The 23,121-nt window shown below is 37.1% G+C and overlaps 1 protein-coding gene across 3 annotated transcripts in view; it reads left to right on the top strand.

Moving 5' to 3' along the window:
• Nucleotides 1–23,121, top strand: part of pik3r5 (phosphoinositide-3-kinase, regulatory subunit 5) — a 31,436-nt gene that overhangs the window by 4,211 nt on the left and 4,104 nt on the right. For 2 of the 3 annotated variants that reach the window (XM_030137031.1, XM_030137022.1), the window contains exons 2-12: nt 9,085–9,200; nt 13,182–13,297; nt 15,140–15,208; nt 15,736–15,874; nt 16,809–16,878; nt 17,313–17,487; nt 20,075–20,243; nt 20,363–20,431; nt 20,712–21,631; nt 21,827–21,952; nt 22,095–22,226. In XM_030137031.1, coding sequence (XP_029992891.1) covers nt 9,101–9,200; nt 13,182–13,297; nt 15,140–15,208; nt 15,736–15,874; nt 16,809–16,878; nt 17,313–17,487; nt 20,075–20,243; nt 20,363–20,431; nt 20,712–21,631; nt 21,827–21,952; nt 22,095–22,226 — 2,085 coding nt within the window. In that variant the 5' untranslated portion in view covers nt 9,085–9,100. Of the gene's footprint in view, nt 1–9,084; nt 9,201–13,181; nt 13,298–15,139; nt 15,209–15,735; nt 15,875–16,808; nt 16,879–17,312; nt 17,488–20,074; nt 20,244–20,362; nt 20,432–20,711; nt 21,632–21,826; nt 21,953–22,094; nt 22,227–23,121 lie in introns of those variants that run through there. The other variant, XM_030137038.1, reaches the window with a different exon arrangement.

The following is a 23,121-nucleotide window of genomic DNA, read 5'->3' as shown; positions in this document are numbered from 1 at the left end:
CCTGGTTCACATCCAGTAGGTCAGCAGAGAGAAAGGGAGGATAGCGGCTCTTTGGGGCTGCAGAGGAAGACGAGATTGTGAATATCAGACTCTATCAGGCACAAATGACAGGCACAAGTAGGCTACTGTACACACACACACCCACCCACACACACACAGCACAACACAACACACGCATGACGGCAAATGCAAAACACACACAACCTCTCCTCCCTGGTCTGTGGGAGTATATCTGAGGGTCGGATCACACAACAACAATAGGGAGGCACCTGCTTCCTCAGCTGAGCAGGGAAGCTATCTTCCTGTTAGGAAGCAGTTGGTAATGGGATCAGTGGGAGAACTGGGAAGCAGCCTGTGAGACGATGGAAGGGGAAGAAAAGGAGGATAGCTTCAGAAGGAGACAGAGAGATGCAGGTGTAGGTGCAGAGTAGTGGTTTAGATACAGATTTTTGTCATTTTTATAGTATAAGCAAAGAGAAAGGATGATGAACGAACACCTGAGACCTGCCTCCATGTGTTGGACAGATGTGGTTAACCCATAAAGACCCAGTGCTACTTTTATGTTTTGAATTTTTCTTCATATTCAACTTTTCTTGTTATCACCATTTATCGTAACATTATTCTATTTATTTTGTGCTTTTCCAGTGAAAATCAGGTATTTTCTACTTTTAATTCATTGATCATATAGATCTCAGGTGTCAAACATGCGGCCCGGTGGCCAAATCGCCAAATTACACTGAAGATATTAACAATCAGTGGTGTAAAAATCATTTTAATTCAGGTTCTACATACAGACACATACAGTCTAATTAGATTTCAAGTGGGTCAGAACCAGTAAAATATTATCAGAATAACCTGTAAATAATAACAACTCCAAATTTTCCCTTTGTTTTTTTTTTTTGGTGTAAAGAAGTAAAATTACATGAAAATGTTTACAGTACCAAACTATCCTTTTACAAAAAAAAATGTGAATAACCTGAACAAATATGAACAAAAGGAAATGTCTTAAGAAAAGTAAATGCAATTTTACCAATATTCTGCCTGTTACTAAATGCTTTGTGCGATTATAATGCACATGCGTAAATGATAAACTGATAAACTAAGGCAGAATATTGTTAAAATTGCACTCGTTTTTCTTAAGGCAATTCAAGTTGTTCATGTTATTCAGATTTTTAAGGAAACTTCGTAGATGTAAACCCGATCATAATATAATTTTATTTTTTTTACTGTTATTATTTTACTGGTCCGGCCCACTTGAGATCAAGTTGGGCTGAATGTGGCCCCTGAACTAAAACACCTCTGATGTCGATGTTCACAAAAGCTCAGAGTGCTTTTGTGTGTCAAAGGTTATTATATCAGAAATGGAGAAAACTGAAGAAAAAGTGACTTTTGAAAGCAAAATATATCATTAACGGAACATAAAACAAGCGTCTCCAGCTAATGTCCTTTATCAAATTTCATGGGTTTTATTGGTGAATCAATGCTGTAGAAGATGACAGTGTTTCCACGTTCACCACGGAGCCTCTGAATGTCCAAATGGGTCATATCTGATGACCATGAAAAGATGACAAACTGCATTTTACACCAATTATATGTACTGATAGGATTAGTAGATCAACAGGTATTCAGCAGTTTAGTAGATGCTTTTGGTCGACAGTGGATGCTTGGGTCTCTAAGGGTTAATATTAGTGTTAGAGCTGCATATTGTTCACCTCATAGCATAACTGCCTAAGTCATATTTTTTCATAGCAATGATGAAACATTAATCAGCAATGTAAGGAGAACAAACTTATGCAGATATCACAATTTGGCCAAAAATATGACTTAAGTGATTATGCTATGAGGCTAACGATACATAACTGAGATGTAAATATCAATGTTAAAAAAATGAAATCTTTGCTAATTTTGTAACACTGTCAAATACTTGATATGTTTAAAATGTGTGGTATTTCAAACATAGAAACATTACAACAAGTCATTATGTCATTCTGACATAAAAAACTTGATGTAATGATCGTCTGGGTGTCTTCAGTCAGCTGATGGTTCATCTAAGTCCAACTTGTTGAGGTTCTACGTCTGCAAAAATGCTACTTGTTATTGTCTCACTGTTGCAAGTTGCAACTAGTGAAAAAGTGGAAGTGACCTTGTTGACTCTCAGGGATGTACTGCATACATCCTCTTATGAAACGCCACAGACTCATGCATTTGCAACACAACGCACTGTTCTACGTAAACAACTGTGATGACAATCTGGAGGTGAAGCGGAAATTTCTTCTAATGCCCAGTATGTGCAAAACATTCCATGATGCTAGGATCCACACACAGTAGCTTATGTTACAGTGATTTGGAAACATGTCCCCACTGCTCTATATTCAGAGGGTTTAGTTCACTGTCTTTATACTTTCACTGAAGTATACCACTTGATAAAAGACCTTTCTTTTATTACCTTTACATGCCTCCATTGAACCTCATGGATGCTGGAGTCATCACGGCTCTGACTTATTAGTTCCTTCCACCTTCATCGGGCTCTCATCCAGCTCTGCACAACCTGACAATGACCGGAGCCCTTAGCATAAGTATCCAACACGCCGGGTGCTATTCCCTTGCTCAGTGGCACTCGGGACTCCTCTCAGACACAATACCTCTCAAGGGAGGGAGGGCCTCTGAGAAAAGGGCTACGTGGACATGTTGTTTATGTCTGGACCTGATGGTATTGTTCCGTGGTAAATGTTGGAATAGGACTGAAGTGGTGGGGGGATAATTGAGCTTCGTTCCTGTGCCCTCCTGTATTGGATTTGCATGAGCTTCCTGCCCCAGTTCCTAAGCAGAGCAGGCTACATGATGAGGTAGAGAGGGTCAGATGTTCCTACGGTATATGCTTATGTGTACTTATGTGCAGGGCCATTTCTAGCTTCGTGGGGGCCCTAAGCAAGATGCTGTTTGGGGGCCCCTAGGTTTTTTTTTTGTTTGTTTTTTTTATCAATTTTTTATTTATTTTCATTGTGCATCTCCAAAAGTACAATAACAAAAAAGACAGAAATTCACATTTTATGATACAAGATTTTGTGACACACAAAGTATAAAACCCCCAGACCCAATGGCAACCTCCATACCAACCCAACCTGGATCACAAAATACAACAACCACTAATAAAAACAAATACATGTATGTAGATGAAAATGAATATAATTTACAGATATAAACAGATAGGTGATCAGGATAGTCATAGACAATTATGTTACACTCTTTCTTTAACCATAATGTGAACACCATCCCACATACTAGGAGTTTTTCGACTGGCTGCATGCATCCGGACCACTGACCTCTGCATCATAACTATGTCTACAAAATAGTTGATCCATTGTTGCCGTGATAAAGTACGAGGCGACTGCCATCTCACTGCCAGCATTCTCTTGGCTGCAGTGAGGGCAGCCCATAATATCCGCCTCTGCTGAAGAGAAAGTTCTCACGTAGAGTCATCATTAAGCAGAAGTAAAGATGGTGATAATGGGATAATAATCTCCAGCATATTACTCAAAGTGACAGAAATTTGCCTCCAAAAAGCAAACACACCAGGGCACTCCCAGTACATATGTATAAATGATCCTAGGGGGGCCCCTAGTTTGTCAAACTATGATGAAGAGATTCCTAAACCCTTTAGATGGCGTTTTCACAATGCGTACCCAAGTCCATACCATACTTGGATACATTCACACCTTTCCCGTAGATGTTGCACTCACAAGCATGTACCACGGCCTGTGCCCGAGTACAAATGGGTGTTACAGGGCTGAAACAGTAGGTGGTGGTGCGGAAGGAATTCTTTTGCTGTCTGACAGACACGAAAGTCAGAAGAAGACAAACCCTTATGTCATCAACCGTGCAACTGTTGTGTTTATTTGTCTACAATGGTGGCAAGACAGGCAATGCTTTTCTGTCTGTTAACCTGTTTGAGGCAAAATGAAGGGCGAACTTCATTTTCCCTGATATATCACCGAGTGGTTCGGTCAATAAGGCGAGCCTGTGCCGCACGGATCCTAGGCTTTTTCAGGAGACAACAGGAGCATGGTCTATGGTCTCGTGCTGATTAAGTCACTTGTGTTGTTGGGGTGGCGATTAGGTCATGTCCGTTTTTGGGCACAGATCGCTTTCACATGGCAAAGTACCATACTCGATTCCACGCAGTCTTCACCCAGGACTACCTACTCAACTGGACTTGGGTATGGTACTCGCGCACAGAGCATTTGCATTCACACTGATAAAATTAAGTGGACTTTGGAGTCCAATATACTCAGATACGGACCCAGGTACGCAGTGTGAAAACACCCTAAGATGCCACACTCTATTACACTTCATGAGCAAAACAGGCTACAGTTAAAAGTATACATTTTAAGTTGAGCCACTCAGGAGAGTTGAACTGATAAAAAACTATAATACAAGGAAAACAACAATTCTCTATATGTCAATAAATAAAACACATATTGAGTGTTTATAAAAAAATGTTTACTTTAAAAAAGAAAATACAACTGCTGAGATAACTTCTTTTTGATGACAATACAGTGTTTGTTTTGTTTAATACTCTTGCTAAGAGCAATGGTAGGTGTGTAGCTGTACCTGTCAATCATTCCCATCATACCTGTTGGCGGCCCGCTACATCACTAACTGTGTGAGAGTGTTGTCTAATGAATATGACCTAACGATGCCACAAAAACACCAGCCACAGCTTATCATTGCAGTTTGTTTATTTGCATCCTATGTTTATTTTTTTAAAGTATATCAGGGCTGTAATAAACACATGAGATAGCTACAGATAAAGACAAGACAGTTGAATTTTCCTCAGATGAGGCTGAACATGCAGCTTTGGGGCCCCCTAATGGCTTGGGGTCCCTAAGCATTCGCCTGGTTCACCTATAGCAAGAAACGGCCCTGCTTATGTGTGCATGTGTGAATAATATCTGTCAGTGTAACAAATGAAACACACATTCCCTTGTGTCTTTTATGGTTATTAGGTGAGTGAGCATCTTAGGGAAAGTGAGTCATTCATTAACAGTCTTCACTTATTTCTGTCTTTCATTTTAAAAGGGGGATTTTCCAAATTCACTGGGGAAATTTATGAACATGTTATCAGTTAAAAAAAGCAGCGCCTTTGATGCCATTGCTCATTTTTGTTCTTGTTTTTGGTATTATGTGTGTGTATATGTGTTTCCTCAGCAGAAACTTGTGACACCACCAAATACAAATAATAGCTTTTAGAGATTTTGATCAGTTGTGACATTTCTGTACACAGTTGTAATACAAACTTACATTTACATACACATTATTTAGAAACGCACCAAATTATATTTTCATCATTAAGATAAATGTTCAAATTATATAAGCCAGTGGTTTCCAACCTTTTTTGGCTCGTGACTCCATTTTAACATCACAAATTTCTGCCGACCCCAGACATTCAAAAAGGAGACTTTTTTTTTTTTTTTTGCTAAAATTAATTTGTTTTTGATCATGTAATAGTTTGCTATACTATGTTGCAAATAAACGTTAATTTTAGACAACGTTTAGTCTACATAAAGTTTATTATTATGGATGGAGGCAGAAAAGCCAGGTGTAGATTACTGCACAAAGGGAGAATTTTATTTTCCTTGGTCAGGATATGTACAGTCAGTCCAGCTTGGATTTACGAGGCTGACAATTAATACTGAACAAACAATAACTCATACTATGAATTATGAAAGAGCTGCAGCATCTGAAACCGACCACAATGAACATTTGAAAGATAAACAGTACCGCAGTGCTTCAGTTTCAGCTTCACAGTTTGTCATGTCATTTATGCATGTGATTGTCTCTCTCAACTCACAATATACTTTTTATTAGTACGTTTTTGTTTTGTTTTGTTTTTTTAATTACTAGAAATTTCAGTCGACACCACATGGGGTCCCAACCCCAAGGTTGAAAAACACTGATATAAGCACATCTAATTCCTTTTTTTTCTACATTAGTCAAAGTTTTGGTTCGTAAAGCTTTGCCACCCTTCCTTTAGGGAACTTTTTGTTCTGCTTCTCAGTTTTGAATATTTTCCATTATTAGCCATGTTCTGTATTTCCAAGTAAAAAGCCAAAATGACGCAACAGAAAGATTAAAAATATATCAAGCAACACTATGATACATAATCAATGATGTTGCCTTTCCACTGACAGCGATCTGATGAATAGTCATTGAAATCCTGTTTGTCTAATGAAAGTTGGTTTAGTAATCATTTCTTGGACCAAATAAAAAACTAGTTTAATATTTTTTATTTTTTTGGTAGGCTTACCTGCCCAAACCTAAAAATATCATGAATCTGATAAACACCAAAATTCAATGTCTTCAATATTTTTTGTTCTGTTTTGAGTCTGCTGCAGATTTAGATGGATTTAAAGAAACAAATACATGGTTGATTTAGGATCAATGGATTGGAGTGGATCTAAAAAATATGGTGATAACAAATAAAACATTTTCCAGAAGTCAAATACCCTGATGAGACAGACATTTGGCATTAATATACTGGCTCTGCCATGGTTCTTTGGACGTGTAATCTTTTGTCCTGTGTGATCTTGGATACAAGAGGATGCTCCACCAAAACACCTGTGCAATTCTGGGTTGAAAATTGTAGGTTTTGTAATGTTGTAGTTGCCAGAAAATCATTGGTAACTGTATAGTCTTCTTTTTTTCCTGAAATATTTATATGAGTTCTGATAGTAGTTTCAGTTGGTATTTTATTGTGAGCGATGCCAGATACAGTTGTCAAACACTGTCATCAAAAGTCTGCCATATGAGTGTTGTTTATCAACCACACAAAAACCCAGTCACAGCCCTTCAGTTGCTGACAGGATACCCATTTGTATTGGGTTGGGCACGGCCTCTAATGTGATGCATTCATAACAGAACTGAAACAAATTGCCACACCTGGGTTATCCTCAGTGTGAAAAACAACCAAATGCACTGATAAACTGAAAGTTAAAGAGTAAAGTTCAGTACAATCTGAACCATCAGTGGTGAGGATATGATGCACTAACGGTCCTGTAGTCATACTAGGATCCTATAGCTGACTAATTTCATCTTGTTTGTCTAACTTATAACACCGTTCTTCTCTATTCTTCTGCCAAGGCTCCGCAGCCTTCCCATCTTGCAGTGATAGAAGCTGAGCTAAAGGATCCATCCATTTTATTGATCACCCAAAATTTAGTTCGTCCATGGCACATGTCCAACATTTTACTATGTTCCACACAAATCCTGCTGATAGACAAACTAATGTGAGCAATTATATGCCCTGCTTTGTAAAGGTAAAAGCTAAAATCATATAAGTAATAATAATAATAATAATAATAATAATAATAATAATGAGCTGCCATTTTTGTTGATTTAAATCTTAAACACTCGAAAACCCTTTTGTTTTTTCTAGTGTTTGTGTAAGCATCTGTAGGAGGCACTGAAGAGGGGATCAGTAAACTACACAGAGACTATTTATTAATTTTATGTTTTTACATGACTTTAACCCTTTATGGGGCAAGTGACTATTTCTGCTAATTTCCGCATACATTATAAGACAGTCAACAATCTCATGTCAGTTGTGGTCTACAGGGTCTGTAAGGTCCACCTCTGCATGAACAGTGAGTGTACCTGCTTTGTTAGGTACCATGAAGTAATGGTACTAATGTAAGGAATGATGTTCAAAGGGAGAATGTGGATGTGGACAGGGGTCTGGATCAGCACTGATGTTGTTGTAAAGCTCTAAAAGTGATCTTCTAATGTTCTAAACTACATGTTCCTTTTACATTACATGTGTTTTTCTTGTATTTTTTATATTTACTTCTTAATTATTATTTTTTTAGCCACTTATGGGCAAAGAACCAAATATGGTAACTTCATTCACAACACAATAAATTCTTCTTTTTTAAAAAAAAATTTTCACCAACGTAATAAAGTCTTGTTAGGTCCTCCAATAACACACTAAAGCGGGGTACACACAGAAGGATTTTCTAAATCTGAAGAGATTTTTTTTATCTGTTACAGACCCCACACGAAGACAAAAAAATCAGGCATTGAACAGTTTTGATCGTACTGTGTGTGGTGTACTCTGATAATCTCAACACAGCACACCACACATGTAACGGTTCTGTCCCACCACTAATCTACAATCTAGTCCTCCAAACCAGAAATCTAGCATGATCAAATGTGATCTAACAAAATTGAAGAAGAAGAGACATAGCATGACTGGGGAGCAGAGTCCTGAATCAGGTCAGGTACCTCCCACCCCCCACCCGGACAGGTGTGGATTTGGAAAAGTGGACCCGTGCAGGACACTGCTTGGAAGTTGTTGACTTTCCCCACACACATGAAGATTTTTCATCGTAAATATTAAACAAGTTTAATATTTATGATTGTCGGCCCCGACCTGTTTCAGAGCCGATTATCGGGACAAATTCACTCTTAACACACCTTAGACCACAGGATAATCTTATAGGATAATCTTATAAAACACAAGATAATCTGGCGTTTGCAACTCCTTAGTTGGGAAGGGGGAAAATCGGAACAAAAACAGCCCGTTTATCTTTAAGTGTGCACCCTGCTTTAGGTTGAAATTTAACATTTCAGAGTATTTCTATAGGTGCCCTGTAGAAAGTTAAACAAACAGATACAGACCATACATAGATTAAAAATATATCCAGTATGTATAATGTAGATACAGAACAGTCAGAATTCCATTTAAACGTGTAGCACTGCATGTGACCTCTAAGGAACTATAGCAACAAAACAGCAATAAAAGCCACTCTGTTTTTCCTCCTTCTGTGAAATGTCTTTTCATGGTTTGAATATCATAGGCTCATTTTCATACTTAGCTGGTGATTTGCGTTCATGCAAACAGGCACGATAACACACACTGCTCATGAAAAGAGACAAACATATGTGCGTGTGCATGCCAACACTGATCACACACACAGAGGAATTTGACATTCAAAAATTCTTTTCTGCAGAATACATGAATGGGACTTTGTTTACGTCATATGTTTTGACACTTACCATCAGCGCTCTTATCATGTCCTTCCACAGAACCTGAGCGGTGAAGATGCAGCACACCTCATGCACAGAGGACAGGATCCAGCACGCTCTGGACAGATGCCTGGATGGACTGAGACAAAGTCCCACAGCAGCACACCACTGGAACGGTAAGACTCCAGGATTACACTGGTGATGAGGGTCACAGCTGGGGTTGGGTTTGCCAGGGACTGTGGCAACAATTTATTACTCTCCTGCACTGGTATAATGGAGATGATTGAACGTCTGCAGGAAGCATGACACATACTTTTCAGGCTTGTTTTAGCATAATGACAATATGGTTTTGACTTGTTTCTACTGTATGTTGTTAGAACGTTGTAACATTACGCTGGAGTGCACTGAATTCTTTAGTACACAGGTGTCAAACATGCGGCCCACGGGCCAAAACCGGCCCACCAAAGGGTCCAATCCAGCCTGTGGGATGAATTTGTGAAATATAAAAATTACACTGTAGATGCTGAAAATCAGTGGAGTCAACATAGTTTTAATTCAGGTTCCACATACAGGCCAGTTCAATCTAAAGTGGGTCAGACCAGTAAAATAGTCTCATGTTAACCTATAAATAATGAAAATGTCAAATTTTCTTTTCTTTTAGTGTAAAAAAAGTAAAATTACATGAAAATGTTTACATTTACAAACTATCCTTCTATAAAAAATGGGAAAAATCCAAACAAATATGAACAACCTGAAATGTCTTTAGAGAAGCAAATGTCATTTTAACAACATTCTGCTTGTTGCTAAATGTTTTGTGTATTTGTAATTGTAATGTAAATTGTAATGTACATGTGTAAATGATAAACTGAGGCAGAATATTGTTAAAATTGCACTTATTTTTCTTAAGACATTTCAGATTGTTCATGTTATTCAGATTTGTAAGGAAACATTGTTGATGTAAATATTTTCATAATGTAATTTGAATTTTTTCACTGTTATTATTTTACTGGTCCGGCCCACTTGAGATCATATTGGGCTGTATGTGGCCCCTGAACTAAATTGAGTTTGACACCCCTGCTTTAGTACATGTGAAGTAGAGAATCACACCTTAGAAAGTATATAATAATAATAATAATAATAATAATAATAATAATAATAATAATAATAATAATAATAATGATAATAATACATTGGTTTAATATAGCACTTTTCCAGGTACTCAAAGACACTAAATTACTATAATAATAGCTATATAACTAATGAATCTGCATCAGGCTGCAAGTTGACAATCAATCTAGCACAATGTTTACTGTTTTGTTTTTTTTGTTTTTTTAAGATTTTGCAGTTATCATGTAAATAAAAAATATTCAGAATTCAGTAGTGTTTACAATTATCACCACAATTTCATTCTCCTAAGTAACATAACTTCTTTGCAGTTTTAACATCTTAAATCCATGAAGTTGTTTTTATCACTAGAAAACATATTTTAGAGGTACATTGAAAACTTTTTTTCCCTGAGTTGATTTTGACAGGTAATGGTCAGGCGTACAGTCAGTGTCTAAGAGGAAAGAGGGGTTTGCATGCAAAGAAAAAAAAAACAAAAAAAAAAAACTTGTTTTGACAAAGGTGTCAGACTATTCAAATCTAACCAACAACATTAGCTGACATGCAATCTAGAGCTGTTTACTGCTGACAGTTAAACAGTCTCGTTTAATGGTACGTGTCCTTTGCAGTGTTCAAACTTGTGACTTTCTGTTTCTAGGATGTTACAAGCAAGACATTTTCTCAGAATTTATGCACCCCAGCACATACATTTGAATGTGACATCCAGTGTTTACCATTACAGTTCTGACTTGAACAGTTTTTTCTTCTCACTTTCTCAACACACAGGCAAAGTGTGACAAACACTGAGCCAGCACAGGGGTTATGTGAGTTGATGTGTGTATGAGCATGTTGTTGGTAATACTGCTGCTGCATATGATCATCGGGGAAAGGTGTTATTGGCTTCTGAAGGAAGTTATGTGAATAGACACACCAGCTGGGAGGAAGTAGTGGCACAGACCACAGTGTGTGACTGAGGTACAGTGAAACAGGAGTTACTATGGTGCAGTGTGTCAAAACAACACAAAAAAATCAAACTGGCTTTTGTCAAACAGTGCTGCATTCAAGGTTTTTTTTTTTTTTTTTTAATCTTGCTAGACAGTGAAGTGATGGTTTTGATGATTTTTATCACTTTGTTTGCAGCATTTCCAGAGGACTGCATGTCATATATGAGACATACAGACCTGTTTGTCACTGACCTTTACTTAAACAAATTCAGATATTAACAAGATCACTCAGAACTTGCAGCTTAATTTCCAGCAGTGATATCCAAATAACCCTGACACGTTCTCTGGTGACGACACGTAATGCAAATAGACCACAGAACTTTAGATAGACGCTGCACATTGATGGTAGATAACAATCCACAGTGAGCAGTGACAAAACTGACAAGTTTCTCGAAAAACATTTCGGTGTAACTGGAACAACTGCTGAGGTGTTTCTTCCTTGGAAACTGAGCTCCTCAGAGATGTGCTCTAAACCGCTGAGACTGAGGGATCAAATGGAAAGTTCAGCTTTGAGAGGAGTCAGCAGTTACTTCAGTGCTTTTCTGTTCTGTACTTGTGCAGGTTTTAGATACTTTATACACTGTGCATTGTTTTATCTTCTATCTTCTTTCCATTTGCCACCAGACCTTAACATCTTAAAGTTTCTACATTTAAATAAAACATTTCTGTGGGCTTTAAAAATACAGTTGATTGTTGTGATCGACTATTCTTCTTCATTAAGATAAATTTAGTACCAAAAGAAAATCTTATTCCTCCTTCTAAAGGTTTATATTTATAACTCCTCTAATGTAAACACACTCAATAATAAATCACATATTTCAAGTATGACAGCACAGATGGTTATTTATTTGAATTAAGAGACTGTTGTAATTCTAAGGTTGTAAAATGTGCGTTTACTTCTCGGTGTTCTTAGAACTAAACACAAACAATACCTACTAAAAGAAAAAAGAAAAAACATTTTATTCACTTGGTGCTTTATATATGATGGTCATGCTTTCCCATGAATGTGTCCAATACCTCAGTGCCTATCCCTGTGCCCACACATATTCCGTCGTGATAACTTTAATTTAGAGATTTCACTGTGGATTAACTTCTTTTTAGAGTCCCTGAATATATACAGTAGTGGGCAACAGTAAAAAGTTATGTAGACATTGAGCACAGAAAATCTGCACTGCCTTGTAACAAAAATTGCAGAACATGAAAAGTGGTGTTTTTTTTGTTTTTTTTTTCTTTTATCTGCATGCTTTAGAACATACAGATAAAATCTGGATTTGTTTTTGCCTTTACATCATAACAGAATCTTAACAGAATTTTTTTTACAGAATTGTTGTTGCAGATGACTGCTCAAAATACAGTTTCTTTTTTTAAGAGTTGACTGATTTTTATTTGGGGTGGGGGTGAGAAGATGCTTAACTTCATAGAGATGTGGAACTAATGTTTGTATTTATGGCCATGAATGCACTTAAAAACTCTTAAAGTGTTTCTATAAATGAAATGGTATACTTGTGTTTCACTTACTCTTAGTTGGTCTATTTTTTTTTAATTACAAAGCCCATCCCTGTTTCTAAACTGCCTTTTCCCCTTGAAAATGAGGTTTTCCAACCAAAAATTCATGTGGAATTAAATTAAGTTGGTCTGTGTTCTCTTTCAAAACGCAAACCAAGAGGTTTTTTTTTAAAAATTTTTTTATATGGCCTATTTAGTGCATTTCAATACATATTTGTTCACATAATTTCTGCTCCTGCCATAATGAATGATGATGTGATTTTACACTTTTGATTTCACACAAGTATTGAAACCAACAGCACGAAACCATTAATTGTATGTATGTCTGAGTTATTATTTTCTTTCAAATTATCTTCCATCATCATAATGAATTAAAACTAACAGTCCTCTTTAAGCTTTAAGCAGAAATTGTTTTATTTCTGATGCTTTGACTAGAAGTGTAGTTTTCTATTGTTGTGTTTAACCAAAGGGATTGGCTTTTTCAGAATGAACGACTCTCTCTTGTGGATGTACCTTCATAAATCTTTGTGTGCCGCATTTCAGTGTTGATGTGCTCAGCGGGTCAGTCGATGAACCGTTGGAGTCTGGAGGAGCTTGTGAAGAGGGACCCGGAGAACTTCCTCATCCTTCTACAACAGATCATTAGAAAAACCAAAGAGGTGAGAGTGAGACAGTAAAAGTCAAAGGTCCTGGTGGATGAGAAAAAAAATGATGTTGTTTGACAGTGTCATATGCTACGTTTACAAGTAGCCGGGTATTTTGGAAAACGGAAATTTTTCTCTGCATTTATGCCTATCATTTACATGACAATGACAGGCATGCACACCGAAAACAAAGGTTTCTAAAAACTCCAGCCAAATTGGAGATTTCAGCAAATCTCCGTTTTCACATTTGTGTGTAAACAGAAATACAAAATGGAGATTCTAGAACAGACTTCACAGTTTTTCGAAGGAAATATTCTACCACTTCACCTGTGATGGCACAGTATAGAGCACAGGCATCAAACATGTAGCCTGGGGACCAAATCTGGCCCGCCAAAGGGTCCAATCCGGCCCCGGGGATGAAATAGGGAAATGCAAAAATTACACTGAAGATATTAGCAATCAATGATGTAAAAATCATTTTAATTCAGGTTCCACATACAGATCTCAAATGGCTCAGATTAGTAAAATAGTATTATAAAAACTTAAAAATAATGACAACTGCAGATTTTATCTTTGTTTTAGTGAAAAAAGTAAGATTACATGAAAATGTTTACATTAACAAATTATCATTTTACAAAAAATGTGAATAACCTGAACAAATATGAACAACCTGAAATGTCTTAAGAGAAGTAAATGCAATTGTACCAGTATCGTACCTGATACTATTTGTTTTGTGTGTTTGTAATTGTAATGTAAGTTGTAACACACGTGTAAATGATAAACAGATAAACTGAGGCAGAATATTGTTAAAATTGCACTTGCTTTTCTTAAGACATTTGAAGTTGTTCATGTTATTCAGATTTTTAAGGAAACTTTGTAGATGTAAACATTATCATAATGTAATTATACTTTTTTCACTGTTATTATTTTATTGGTCCTGCCCACTTGAGATTATATTGGGAAGAATGTGGCCCTTGAACTAAAGTGAGTTTGACACTGCTGGTGTAGAGGAAGGAGCTGATAAGTGAGGTTACAAGTATTAAATGAGAAAATAAAGAAGTTTGGTGCTAGCGAACATTAGCATCTTAGCTAATTAACGCCCAAAACATCTGCTAAAAAGGATCTTTTTATATTTACTTAAAATAAATATAAAATGAGGCTTTCATGAGGTGTTTCCACATCGTCATACTTCATATTTTGTTTATCAGTCCTTTATCTGTTCTGTCCAGGTCAGTGGAAGGTAATTGAAGTAATAATTTCCATTTAGTAGTTTTCATGAGCGAAAGACAAAACATGATCGAAAAACAGACCGCAGCTGTTAACAACTACAGAAGTAACACCGTTCGACTCAGCAGAGTTCAAACCCTTTTTCATCCACTCAGACAGATCAGAAAATTGTTTAAAAAAAAAGTTGACTGTTGTTGATTGATTGAATTGATTGTTAAAAAAAAAAAAAAAAAAAAAAAAGTCACCGGTTCATCCATTTGTATTATCTTGGTTACACATCCCAGATTTGTTTGGACCCGGAACCAGGAAAACTACATCTCCATAGGCTCAGGCGGAAGTAATGTGTCCTTGTGATTCTTTTCAGGATTCTGATTGGTTAATGGTTTTGGATCATCTCACCACACTGCCATCTACAGGCCTGGCATGCTCTACTGGGCCTGTAAACGCAGATTTTTCTGAAAACAGTCATGATTGCACTAGGTTTTTTTTTTTTTTTTTTTAAACGAAGAGGGGGAAATATTCAAAAAATACACAGCCTTGTGTAAACGTAGCATTAGTGTTGTAAGACAGCAGCTACTGATTGTTTATCCTAATTCCCTGTTTTTTGTCTTTGTTATTGTGTGAATTCAGGTCCAGGAACAGTGTCAATATGAACTAGTGGCTCCACTCGCTATCATGTTCTCCTCCACACTCCTTCAGGTAAAATAAATAAATAAATAAATAAATGTTTTGAGTCTTTCAACCCTTCATAACCTCTCAGTACTATTCAGAAAGTTTCAGATGTGTAAGAGCAACCTCAAGCCAAAAGGTCTGCAAGTTCCTCACTTCAGACCGCTGTGACTGCGGGTGTAAGTGTGACAAAAGTTAGCAAACACAAAAAAAGTGACATTGAATGTGATGTAAACCACTCTGACTGATTTGCAGTTTCAGGCATGGAATAAGGCAATTCCAGTATCTGTGCTGTTCCTTTACAAAAAACAGGAAACAATTAAACAAAAACACAAAACACAGTGTGTGGTCAATGGTAGCAAACATAATTCATTTTTACAGCTACAAGTTGGCTTTGATTGTCTAGAAGGATCACAGAGCTTGAAGTTCTGTATCAATGCATAACCTGATTATCCATCAGACAAAAAAAAAAAAAAAAAAAAATCAGCAATGATCTGTAAAGCTTCTTCTTCCTCAGTAAGCTCCTTTAACACAGGTTTTATGTGCTTTGGTTGCAGACACCGTACTGCCCTCCGGATACAGAACTACTAGAGGAAGCTATTGAGGTGTTCCGTTACTTTCTCACCTGGCCCGAGCCTTACTGCAGTGTGTGTAAAAATCTCCTCTCCACACTACAGCTGGAGATCAAGGCCCCAGGTAAAGATATAGGATTTGATACTGTTAAAGCCTTTCACCAGTCACAGTTGCTTTCAATCTCTTGTGATTTTCTCCCTCTTGTGGCTACTTAAAGAAGTGCATGATGAAATATCTTAAAACACTTCTTGCACAGATAAGTATACCAGCATCCAAAACAGCACTGTTAGGAATATGACAAGAACTGGACACTTCTTCATACTGATCACACTGATATATTTTTTGAAAGCGGATGTACCTTTAACATTTACAAAAGAAAAAGCAGAAGTTGCACCAGAACACCTAGATTTTATAGTTCCAAGAAGGGTCAAAGGAAGTGCTATGAGATAAACAATGGACTGAATGAACACACATGAAGTAACTGAATGAACCTATGTTAAACTAAGTCTTTGATGGTCTTTTTAACGCAACACCTAAATCAGTGCAAAAATGTGTTGTACATAATCACACTTAAAGATGTTGATACTGAGGTTTTAGATGTAACATTTTAGTTTTCATTAGAATAGATTATATACAGCTCGCTGTGTCCTAAAAACTTCTCCCAAATAATCCCTTTTACTGGGAAAACTCAGCAGGAGCTATATCTTGCACAACAAACAGAAAGTGCAATGTGTGAATTGTGCACAGACATTAGGAAAAACCTGTTAAAAAAAGAGGATGTATAAACACTATGTTCAACATGAATGTATAGTTGTAGTGACAACTAGCTTTCAGACAGGAACATTGTGTACTGCTACTGTGAAATTACATTATTTGTAGATTTAACAGGTTATGTGTTAAGCAACTGAGCTCAGTGACCATGAGAACCTTTGATTATCTATAATACAGTTACTGTAAAATAATTTACACACGGTATTTTGGTCACCAGTGAAGTTAGAAGAACTTCAACTAACTGAAGTACAGTACATTAAATGTAATTATTTTGATTTTGTCACAGGGATATCCTTTCAGAGACTGGTAAGAGAAGAGCAGGGCCTGAATGATCCTAGCCAGTCTTCTAAGACCATGTAAGAACCCACTGTTATATTCTTCATGCTTGATCAGATGTGTGTGTGTGTGTGTGTGTGTGTGTGTGTGTGTGTGTGTATGTGTGTGAGTTTGGTGCAACAGTAAGCGTCTTTTGTCTTTCTCAAGAGCTTCAAATGAAATGACAGTGACAGTCTATTTTTATTTGCGTTATTCTTACATGTCACCTTCTGCTTTCTTGTTACAAAGGGTAGTTTTTTTAATACATGTCATCGGTTCACTGTCGGCTAATCTGATCTGACGCCTTAGTTTTAAAGCATAAAACACAGCCCTCATTAAGTGACCTATGTTGTACAGTAGTACTCATTTTGTGAGTTGGAAAGTCCCTTTTCATTACCTCTGCACCCACCAAAACCAAATGAAACATCCTGCTGGTCTCTTCTCCCATGTGAATTTGTTGACATCTGTCTTACAGGACTGTTCTCTTAATGAACCCTGGTGAGGTGCCTGCTGACTTTCTGTCTGTGGCAGAGCAGCTCAGTCGCATTGCACACTCACAGAGAGAGACCTACATCACTCTGATCAAACACGCCTTTCAGTCCACACTAGGGACCAAGTATCCTCTACTCAGCATCCACAGAGCTCTGCAGGTGTGTGTTCAGAACAGTACTTATAGATGTGTGGCTAACAGGAAACCTATACGCAAGGGTGTCAAATACACGGCCTATAGGCCAAAACCAGACCACTGAAGGGTCCAATCTGGCAGGTGGGATGAATCTGTGAAATGCAAAAATTACATTGAAGATACAATTAAGGAGCCACATACAGTCAAATCTGATCTCAAGTGGGTCAAACTGGTAAAATAACGGTATAAAAACCCAGAGGCGGATCCTTGAGAATGGTGAGGTCCATACACTAATAAAATGAATGCATTTTAACCTCACTAATGTGACCACTTTTAGAACTAAAGCAAAGAGTTGGCTTTAATAAGGTTGTCCACAGTTATGACATTGACTTCCATTGCATTCCAAATAATTTAAAATTAGAAACAACAGGATACAATAGAGCAGGGGTGTCAAACTCATTTTAGTTCAGGGGCCACATACAGACTAATATGATATAAAGTGGGCCGGACCAGTAAAATAATCTAAAAAATAGGATAAGAACTGAATAATAATATCAACTCCAAAGTTTTGTCTTATATGTTTGAGTGAAAAAAAGTCAAATTCTGTAATGAAGACGCTCACATCTACGAACTGTACTAGAACATAACACGAACAAATATGAACCTGAAAATTCTTAAGAAAAATAAGTGCAGTCTTAAGAATATTATGCTGTAGTTGATCATTTACACATGTACATCACAGCTTACAGATCACAGTGGATCGACAAATAAACAAAACATTTAGAAAAAGCAGAATGTTGTAAAATTTCACATGCTTCTCTAAGACATTTCAGGTTGTTCACATTTTTTGTAAAAGGTTAGTCTGTAAATGTAAATATTTGTGTAACTTTACCTTTTCACTCTAAAACCAAGAGAGAAATTTATGGTTTTCTTTATTTATAGGTTTTTATGATAGTATTTTACTGGTCTCACCCACTTTAGATTGAATTGACCTGAAATGATTTTAACATCATTGATGGTTAATAACTTCAGTGTAAATATTGCATTTCAGAAATTCTTCCCACAGCTCGCATTGGACCCCTTGGTGGGCTGGTTTTGGCCCCTGGGTCGCATGTTTGACACCTGTGCAATAGAGGTATAGGCCTATGTTTGACAACTTTGTGTGATTCACTCAATCACTGGCTGAGTGGGTGCCGGCAGGTAAAGCCGCCACTGAAACCTATAATGACCACTCCAAGTTTTTCTCTTCACATGTTACATAAAACTGTTTACATTTATAAAGTATCCTTTCACAGAAAATTGGAATAACCTGAACAAATATGAACATGAAAAGTCTTAAGAGAAATAAGTGCAAGTTGAACAATATTATATCTGTTACTAAGTGTTTTGTGCATTTGTAGATCCACTGTGATCTGTACGTTGTAATGCACATGTATAGATGATAAGCTGAGGCATAATATTGTTCTCATCATTCGCATTTCTCAAAGGATACTTTGTAGATGTAAACATTTTCATATGTAACTTTACTGTTTTTATTGTTATTATTTTACTAGTCCAGCTCACTTGAGATCATATTGGGCTGAATGTGGCCCCTGAACGAAAATGAGATTGACACCCCTGCTATAAGTCAAAAATACATCCTGTCTTTGTGCATTTATTATTAACAGTTGATACATTTTAACCCTTTCATGCATAAATTATGAGAACCTTAATGGGCAAAAACGCAGTAATGTCCAGTCAGAAAGCGAACTTTAATTGATTGCCATTCCAACATTTATTTCAATATAAAGTAGCTCCTTGTTTTGGATCATCCCTTATGGTCCAACTAAAGCAAAAATTAATTTAAAAATAAAAAATGTGGGTCAAATTGTCTCTAAAATGTCCCTTCAGAGAGATTTTGAATACCGTTTTTCAACCCTAATCAAGTGATTTTTCCTGAGTGTTTTTATTCCTCTTTCGGCATGAAAAAAACAATGCAATCGAAAAAATTTTTATGAACCTATTTTTCATGGAGTTGCAAAAATATCCACTCAGCTGAACATCATGCATTTAATTTTTGAAGCAAAGAAACATGTATTTACTGATACACTGTGTGAAAACTATGAAATAATTTTTTTTAAATGCTGCTAATCTGGTGTTTTGTCACATTTTAACATACTCTAATATTAGTTATTACTTACTTTATGGAGATAATATGCAAAAAAAACCCTTTTTGTTTAAGAAAAATGGTTAATTACAGTCTATTAACAATAACAAGCAATTGATTTACACTCAAACATGTTAATGCAGATCAGGTTTTATCAAAAACAGCATAGTTACTGTAATGGTATGAATTACAATGTATGGGATGATGCACAGGTGTCCACTGTGTTGGCTGATATGGAACTAAAACAATAAAATCCATGGATATATAAGAGAACAACTGTAGAATAGCTGTCCACTGTGGTGACCACTATGCATGAAAGGGTTAATACAAGTTCATCAAATACAATACAAATTTATCATAAGAAGATTTATTGTAGTCCTGCATCCATGCTGACAGTTGAAGCAAATCTTGAAAAAGTGTGTTATGATTTACTGAAACATACATGTGTCACGAATCCTCCTTTCAGGCCAAAAGTGTGAATGAGCTGAGTAAGATCTTCTCTACAGTCAGTGATATCTTAGAGACTGCAGCTTCCATGAGTGACCCTGTGAAGGGCCGCAGTCATGTTATCCAGGGTCTGGAGGGTCTAAGGGAGATGATGAGAATCCCCGCATCCAGTGGAAGGAAGTCTGACGGTAAGAAGGCAGGTCTTAAAACCTAGAAGACATGTCCACAGTAGGCCATATGATGTCTTTGTTTACTGTTCTGCTGTTATATGATTATTTTGCCTGTTTTTTTTCTTTACCCATCTTAGGAATGCTACAGACGCTACCGCTACCCACAGCCAAGTGTTACATGTTTCACTGGGAAAAAGATAACTTTGGTAAAATATTCTGTATGTTCAGTGCATCCAGCGATGATGACCTTTGGTTCTGAGCTGATAAATCCCAATCAGAAAACAGTTTTCTCTCCTCACTTATATACCATTATACAAATTATATTTCTAATACATGACATTCTTGATTTATTTTAAGAGTAAATTTGATTTTTATTGTTTTGCTGTACACTCAAATGTTATTGTTGACTAAAGTATCACAATAAATAGAAATCCTTCCATTTTGAGGATGGGATTGATTAATAATTGCTGATTTGACTTTCTGCAGATATTCTTAACAGTCTTTTGGAGCATGAACCGGATGACTTGACCACTAATGGGGAGGCTGAGGAAGAGGAAGGAGACATTGATGATGATGATGATGAGGAGGAGGAGAATGAGGCAAGAACTGAGAAAGAAGTGGAGGATGAGGAAGAGGAAGAGGACAGAGACAATGTGGGACTGCCTTTAATGTCCATCATTCCTGACGATTTTAGTGCCAACCCTCGTGCCTCTACTTTCTCCACTATCTCGTCAGTGTCCACTGCCTCCAAGGACTCGATGTTCTCCACCATATCTGTAGCTTCCGAGTCATGTGCTGCATCTCTGCACTCTGTCACCTCTGGGGTTGACAGCGACTACTTTGATGATTTTGATGACTATATCTGCTCCTCTCCTGTTGTTGAAAAAGGTTCACCCAAGTCTTTCAACAAAGCCTCAGCTCGGCTAAGCCAACACATTTACCGGCTCTTCATTAAACCTAAGAGTCCTCGGTTACTATCCCGGGCTAAAAGCTTAGGAAACACTGAATCAAAAGACCTTTTAGTGGTGAGAGAGAAACGCTCCAATTCCCTACCACAGCAAGTTCACTTACGTAGTCCCGAGCCCCGACTAAATCCACAAAGTCAGGCCCTGAGGCATGTTTGCTTTCGAAGGAGGCCCATTCTCAGCAGTGATGAGGACAGTAAAAACACTATACTGAGGGTGGTGGTGTTTGGTGCTGACCACGTTGCAGGAAAGGTGGCCCGGGCCTACAACAGTCTGAAGAGGAGGGAGAGTGCATGTCCACGTCTCACCCGGACCTTCAAGCTTCAGTTTTACTTTGTGCCTGTAAAGAGAGATTCAACAACAGGTTTTGGACATGTGACATCTCCATCTCCATCTCTTGTAGCTCAAACTGGAACTCAGAAAGGAGTAACCCTAAGTAATGTAAGCAAAACAATACCTGTGCCTCATTTATAGACATTGAACAATGCTTTATTTATGAAATCCTACTTCCAGTGTTATTGCCGAGCTAAGCTGTGCAGTTTTTTGAAGTACAGAAAGCTAGACTGTGACAGACAACATGCATCTAAATGAAGATTCTTGTGTGCGTTGTGTTTCCTCTTGCTTTTGCTCAATCAGGATCCTAAACTCATGAGCATAGGAGACAGCACTAATGACATTGCTCATCTTCTTGGAATGCTCGACCCTTGGTACGAAAGAAACACCCTGAGTCTGCTTAACCTGCCCGCCAATGTTGTTTGCCAGGTACAAGTCTGATCTAACTTTTATATCACACTACCAAAGCTAAATGCAAAGCTAATACTAGGATGTTTATCGTACAACTGCCCTTCAGTGTTACATACTAACCAGTGAACTAGTGCACTAACCGTGTTCCATTCTCCCTCAGCAAACCTCAAAGACAGAGTCAGAGTCATATGATAGTTCGTATGAGCAGCGTTTGCCCATTTTGGCTGATTTGATTCTGTACTACTGCCGCTATGCCGCCCGGCCAGCACTGATCCAGCTCTACCAGGCTGAGGTGAGACGCATTTCCATCTACAGCCACATTCCTGTCTATCATATAGGCAGTCGGAACAGCTTTATTTTATTTATTTGCACATTATAAAACTGCAAGAGAAAAATCAAAAAACAACAACAACATTCAAACAAGTAACATCATTGTGCAGGAGAGGATAGAAGCCAAAAAGGGTTATATGAATACAGGAAGAAAAAAAAAAAGAGAAAAAAGAAATAATGTTAAAAATACGATATAAGTGGAATAATAAACTAAAGTAAAAACAATAAAAATACAAATCAAATTACAAATCATCAAATACTAATCAAATGATATACAGCCTTACATTTTTTCATAAATCCTTTTCAGATGCTTTTTAAATAATGATAAAGAAGATGTTGATTGACGTTACGGGCGTAGATTATTCCAAAGATGTGATCCACGGTATTTTAGAGAATACTGACTGTCAGAAGTTTGGCAGTACCGAAGATAAAATTTGTTTGAATATCTTGTGGGATGATTGTGAATAACAGAAGACAACATAAAGAAGTTCTGGAAAACTTTGGGAGGAACATGAGTTAAGTGAACATATTTGTACATGAAGACACAGGTCACATCAAAGACTGATAGAAGTTTGAATTTTTTTGAAAACTGTAGGAAGTTCTATCAAGCAGATTGTTTTAGATACTACAGATTATGAGTTTTTGGACATCGGCCATGCTTCAGTGCTAAAATCAGTTGGTTACATATAGGAAAAAATGGTAGTTTGGGTTGAAAATGAACCTTTTAGAATTTAATAGTAAAACAAAGGCCATTCTGATGAAAAGGCAAACTTGTCCCTTCAGTGTATGTTAAAGACTTTACCACATTGCACACATTTAGGTCCCTTAGTAATAATTTGTAAAACACAGTGAGTGAC

The sequence above is a fragment of the Sphaeramia orbicularis genome, chromosome 1, assembly GCF_902148855.1.
Source record: "Sphaeramia orbicularis chromosome 1, fSphaOr1.1, whole genome shotgun sequence".
Taxonomy (NCBI): Eukaryota; Metazoa; Chordata; class Actinopteri; order Kurtiformes; family Apogonidae; genus Sphaeramia; species Sphaeramia orbicularis.
This window is presented reverse-complemented; position numbering and strand designations above follow the sequence as displayed.